The sequence below is a fragment of the Aquila chrysaetos genome, chromosome 5 (assembly GCF_900496995.4).
Source record: "Aquila chrysaetos chrysaetos chromosome 5, bAquChr1.4, whole genome shotgun sequence".
NCBI lineage: Eukaryota > Metazoa > Chordata > Aves > Accipitriformes > Accipitridae > Aquila > Aquila chrysaetos.
In genome coordinates, this window is record NC_044008.1 from 39,465,024 (window position 1) to 39,471,052 (window position 6,029).

The 6,029-nt window shown below is 53.5% G+C and overlaps 1 protein-coding gene across 1 annotated transcript; it reads left to right on the forward strand.

The window, feature by feature from the left end:
• The first annotated feature begins 2,332 nt into the window (after window positions 1–2,332).
• On the forward strand, window positions 2,333–5,631 carry LOC115342285 (zona pellucida sperm-binding protein 3-like). Its single transcript, XM_041123987.1, has 9 exons — window positions 2,333–2,740; window positions 3,565–3,683; window positions 3,768–3,871; window positions 4,079–4,256; window positions 4,332–4,452; window positions 4,556–4,647; window positions 4,717–4,862; window positions 5,145–5,264; window positions 5,501–5,631. Exons 1-9 carry the CDS (start codon window positions 2,333–2,335, stop codon window positions 5,629–5,631), a joined length of 1,419 nt encoding a protein of 472 aa, XP_040979921.1.
• The last annotated feature ends 398 nt before the right edge of the window (window positions 5,632–6,029 follow it).

The window sequence follows — 6,029 nt, forward strand, 5'->3', positions numbered from 1 at the left end:
GTGTACAAAAGTGAAAAATTCAACAGAAGGCCCATCCCAAAGAGACAGTGTGATATTGCTTCCTACAGCATGGATCAAAGACTTCCACTGTGGGACTCATCCTGCTCAACCGAAGGCTTTCCAATGAGTGTGGATGGGGTGCACGCAACCGTTGACCTTCCCCTTCTAGCAGGGACTCAGTAAAGACCCCGAGCTCCTGTTAGCCCAGGGAAGGACAGACTACTGCAGCAAAAAGGAGATGGCCCCCAGTGTGCTTCATTGCTGGAGGAAATCTATAGTCAGAGGACTTTGCAGATGGAAAGGGCTATTCCTTCAGAGCTATTAAATACAGATTACAGTGATGGATGCGGCACTTGCTGCGGCACGAGGGCTGGGATGTGGTGGATGTTTTGTTTTGTTTTTTTTTTTTGCTGCTTAGTGATCTCTTTTGCACCCAAATGAGAATAAAAGCTGTTCCTTACCCAACAGGTTCAGGCTTTTAAGGCCAGTGAATCTCCCATCCGTGTTTGGTCCCACATGCCTGAATTTATTTTCCACCATCCTGCTCCCGCTGCTTTGACCTGTCAACCTTTGGCTGGAGCTATTGCAAGGTGCGAGAAACCCATCTTTGAGCAGAGAAACTTTGGGCTGTGTTAGCATGAGACACGGGGCATGGGCTGAATGTGGCTCCTTGGGTTTCTAGATGAGCTGCATCTCTCCCTTTGGAACAGGAGCAAAGGCGCGTGGGTGCAGGCACCCATCCACGTAGACCTGGTTCCCCATAGAGATGGTTTGCAGGAGGTTGGGTGAATCAATCCCTGGACCTTCAGTGCTGTGTCCTGCTGCCGGGCTGGGTGACGGGGCTGCGGGCAGCATGAGCATCACCTCCCGTTCTCCTGGATGCCTTCAGCTGCAGGAGCCGCCTTGAGCAAACCCAGCTTGTGAGGTAAAAGACACCAGCCTAGCACAGGGATGAGCTGGGTTTGGAGCTAACCCACTGCTTGCTGAATTAATAAAGAGGTCTTGAGCCGCCGGAGAGGTTTTTCTTGTTGTATCATTTATTCATCACTCATAAAAATATCAGGGGCAAGGCTGGGACATGGAGATCATGCCAGAAAAGGATGGCGTGCGTGTGTGTGGCATTATTCACGCTTCAGGGAGATGACAGCCAATGCCTAATGCATGGGCCAGCAAGGGAAGGGGTTCCCGCCAGGAATTTGGGTGCACCCCCGCGGTCCTGGTGGGAGCTTTGCTCATCCAGCTCATCGCTGCGATCTCCCCTGCAAGCAAACGGTGCAGGTCACCCCCACCCCAAACCCATCCCACAGATCCTAGCAGACCAGGAGGAAGATGCTTCAGCCAATAAACCCCATTTCCCCGGGCACCCATGTAAAGCACCATTAGGAATTCAACACGAATACAACCACTCAGGCTAAAAAAACCCTCCCGGCTTGTTCAGCTGCACTGTTCAAGAGCGGGTGTGCACAGGGCATCACCCCCATGTCAAGGGGACCCCGCTCACCAGGCTCTGCCCCTGCAGCAAGCAGCTTTGAGTGACCCCCCAACCTCTTCATCCAGCTCAGCGATGTAGAGCCATTAGTCATCGTACTGTACACACGAGCAGCTGTGCCAATTAGCATAATTAACACATGAGGGCCAATTAATCTCTTGATTATGCCTGCCATTCACTTATCAGCTGCTATTATGGGAAGATCGGCTTTTGTACCTCTGCTTTCTATGCAAATAAGCCGGTTATGACGCCTTCATTACTTGATATACAATTACCCAGCGCAGATACCCATGAAATCGAGCACGGACAGATTGCCAACACACACGGGCCAGAGCCCAGGTGGATTTTGCAGCTAAAGTCCTCTCCGTTTCCGAACGTGCCACCCTGAGTGGTGCTTCAGGACCTGGGTTTTGGGGAATTGCTGATGCTGATGATGTGGGGGAGACCAGAGGAGAAATGTTTGTGGGACTCTGACCAAGCCCTTGCCAAGTTGGTGGCCAAAATTGGCTCCACCTCATATAGCGAGAAGGACATGGGCAGAGGGCTTATGGCCAGTTGGCCACTGAGGTGACAGCAGCTTGCCCAAACAGGCAAGATGGAGGGACACAGGACAAACTGCCCCAGGGCAATTCCCAGTGGCAAGTCCGGGGAAATCACCCTCCATGCCCTGAGAGGGAGGGATGGTCCCAGCTGGTTCCCATTGCCCTGGGCTGCTCCTGGCTGGGTGGGGGCCTGCCTGCAGCCCCCAGGTGTGTGGCTGGGCTGGGCTGGGCTGCTGGGAGTGCTGGTATAAAAGGCTCCTGAGCAGCATCTCCTCCATGAGCTGGTTTTCCTGGAGTCAGGATGGGGTCTGGAGGCAGCTTGGGGGTTGCTCTCTTATGCTGGGTGCTGGCTGAAGCAGCATCTTACAGCCCCTGGGCTTTCCCTCAAAGGGACTCAGGGGTCTTGAGGGTCCGGGGGGACTCCTCTTGGAGCCGGCCTCGTGTGCCTTCCCTCTCCCAGCCCTCTCCCTGGGCATGGGTGGATGTCTCCCAGCTCCAGGCTGCTGCCCCGCTGCACCCCGTGGCCGTGCGGTGCCAAGAGGCGCAGATGGTGGTCACGGTGCACAGGGACCTCTTTGGCACGGGGCGCCCGGTCAGGGCTGCGGACCTGACGCTGGGCTCGGATGCCTGCCTGCCTGTCGCCCAGAGCGCTGCTGAGAGCACGGTGACCTTCGTGGCTGGGCTGCACGAGTGTGGCAGCACCCTGCAGGTGAGGTGGGATGCTGGGGTGAGGGGTTGCTCCATCCCTGGTAATGCTGCGTAGGGAATGGACCTTCGCTGGGCTTTGACCAGCACTGGGTGGGTAAATGAGAATTATTGTGGACAGCTTAACTGCTAAAGAGTAATGGGCTGTGATGCTGTCGAATTCATCTTGGCAAAGGTCTCGGTCCTAGAAATGACCTGGTAAAGGTGATGTCAGGGTTTGGGTGAGGAGGGCGTCATCTGGTAGCAGCAGCTCTCCGGTGAGGGGTGGTATGACCATAGCAGAGCTAGTTTTCAGAGTATGGGTACCATCCTCAAGCCCTAGATGAGGTGCACGCTCAACAGCAAGCAAGGCTTGTAGTGGTTTTATGACTCGGATCCAACTGGATGCATGAGTCTATGGGCATAGCTTGAAACTGCAGTGACTGTCACTGGGGAATTAGGGCAAGGGGCTTGCTGACCTTCTCAGCAGGAGAGGAGAAGGGCTGCCTGGAGCTGGTGTGCCCCAGTCAACCCGGGGGCAGCAGGTTTGCAGACCTACTGTCCTACAGCTCCTGCCCACCTGATGTGGGTACTTGCCAGAGTGCCGAATTCCTTGAGACTGACCTCCTGCAGGGCTGGCACCCTTGTTCTCCTGTGTTTGCATGCCAATACAAAGCTCTGTGGCATCCTATATGTACTGGCCCGGGGATGTGGAGGACAGCCTGTGCCTTTACAGCTGATGGACCTGTGTGTCCTAGCACAGTCAGTGCTGGGTACCCGATGATGCTGAGCTTCTAGTTGACTAGTTTGTTTTACTGACTTATCAGCTCTCCCACATGTCCTTTCTAGATAACCCCAGACTCCTTGATCTATAAAACAAGTTTGTCCTACAAACCTACTCCTTCTGGGAATCTGGTCATCATAAGGACCAATGCAGCTGTGGTTCCTATTGAGTGTCACTATCCCAGGTGAGCAAATGGGGGCTGTGTCTTTGCTCCTATGGACCCGAGGTGACGTTGGCATTTTAGTTAACGCACATATCTTCCATTTAGGAAGAGCAACGTCAGCAGCAATGCCATCTGGCCCACATGGGCTCCCTTCCGCTCTACCCTGTCAGTGGAGGAGAGGCTGATGTTCTCCCTACGCCTCATGAATGGTGGGTGCAGCCCTGTTTCCCTCGGGTCCCTGCTCCTGCCAGCTCTTGGCCACATGCAGAGAGCCCAAACAGAGCTATAACCGGGGCTAAAATCAAATCCTGCAGAAGTGACACGTGACGTCGCTGCTCAGTTAAGAGGTCCCGTGCGCAAGGGAGGTCAATGTGCTTCTCTCCAAACTGACCTGTAACCTTGACTCTACCTTCCAGATGACTGGAGCACTGAGAGACTGTCCAATGGCTTCCAGCTGGGGGAAAGCCTGCACCTCCAGGCTGATGTTGTTTCTGGGGGCCATGTACCTCTAAGGCTCTTCGTGGATGACTGTGTTGCTACTCTGAGTCCAGACAGGAGCTCCTCTCCCCGATATGCCTTGATTGACCTCAGCGGGTAAGGGGTGCAGTGCTCTCTGGGTGGTACTGCTGTAGCTGCCTGGGATGTCCCTGACTTCTGACCCTTGTCCAGGTGCTTGGTGGATGGGAGATCAGATGACACCACTTCAGCCTTCATCTCTCCAAGGCCGAGGCAGGAAACGCTGCAGTTTGTGGTTGATGCCTTCAAGTTTGCAGGAGATGACAGAAACTTGGTGAGATGTGGTGCCCAGCCCTCCTCCCTCAGCGTGTTCAGAAGCTGTGCTGTTCCATGTGAACGAATTTAACCTTGGATGTTGGTTCAATTTTCCCTTCCAGATCTACATCACCTGCCACCTGAAGGTCTCCCCAACTGACCAAGCCCCAAATCCGTTGAACAAGGCCTGTTCCTTCAACAAAGCCAGCAGCCTGTGAGTAACTGGTGTGCGTAGGGAGGGGACCAGCCTGGAGAAGAGGGCTTACAGGTAATTCTGTTTCAGCTGGGCTCCTGTGGAGGGTACTGGAGACATCTGCAGCTGCTGTGAGACTGGCAACTGTCCATTGCATGGAGGATACTCCTGGAGAATTAACCCTCTGGCCAGGTGGCCAGGGAGGCGCTTGAAGAGAGACATCTCTTCCAAGCAAGGTAGGGCTCTGTGTGTCCAAAATGTACCCCCAAGGCAGGGTGACCCTCCAGGTTGGGATGGCCAAGATGCTGGAATATTTTTAGCAAATGCATCTCATCTTAAGGACAAACCCAGCTCTTCTCCAATGTCCTTGGGCAAGTAACTGTATCTGTGTGTCCTCTTATCTAAAACTACTAGAAAGCTGCTCTTGCAGGGTCCATCTTTCTGTAAGCCCTGAAATCCAGACTAAGCAGGAATTACCACCTCCCCTGTGTGAACTCATTCATGTCATCTCCTCTTAGGTGGGTTCTCAAAGGCAGCAGAGGCTGAAGTCTCAGTTGGACCACTATTAATCCTTGATTCAGCTCGGGGATTATGGAGTTCCTCAGGAGGGCTTGCACCAGCAGGGAAGACCCCACCTGGTATGTGGGTTTTTTTGGCCATTTGTTTGACTGTGTCTTCAGGTCTCAATTGAAGGTGACTCCAGGTTGATCTAGTCATGAATCCCCCATGATTTCACACCTGGACAGGGACTTTCTAGTATAATCACCAAAAGACAGTCTGGGGGAACTTCTTCCCAAAGGTACCTGCAAGTTCACCCACTGACAGATGGTGGAAAGCCATTAAATATGTAGTAATTGGCTCTTGTCTCTTCCAGGTGCTGCTGAAGGACTTCCTATGCTGGTCCAAGTTGCCATGCTCACAGCAGCCACTGTGCTGAGCTTAACTGCTCTTGGACTGTTTCTTGTGTTCAGAAAACGTAGCTGCCCTCCTGGAGTGTCATTGTAACTCCCCAGGCCTAATAAAGAGAAATGTTTCTGTCCTCCCCTTGTGTCCTCGGTGGGGAGGAGGGACAGCAGTCAGCCTTTGCTCTGGTCTGCTTGGATGGGAGTTGGGGTTGTTCTCATACACCATCCTCCAGGTAAGCCATCTCCTGGGGTGGCCACAAGCTCTTGGGAAGCCACCATGAACCAGTGGTGAGACCAAAGACGTAAAGAGAGCTGTCGCTGTCTGAGAGCATCTCCCGAAGGTACCTCTTTGCAGGAGGACCTTCCAAATGTCCAGCGCTGCTGTTGAGGCTCCATGTATATTGTATGCTTGGCGTGCAATGCTGTGCCTGACAGCGAGGAATCCTAAACGCTGGCTGCAAACAAGGTATGGCTCCTATTTTCAGGCAACAGAGGGAA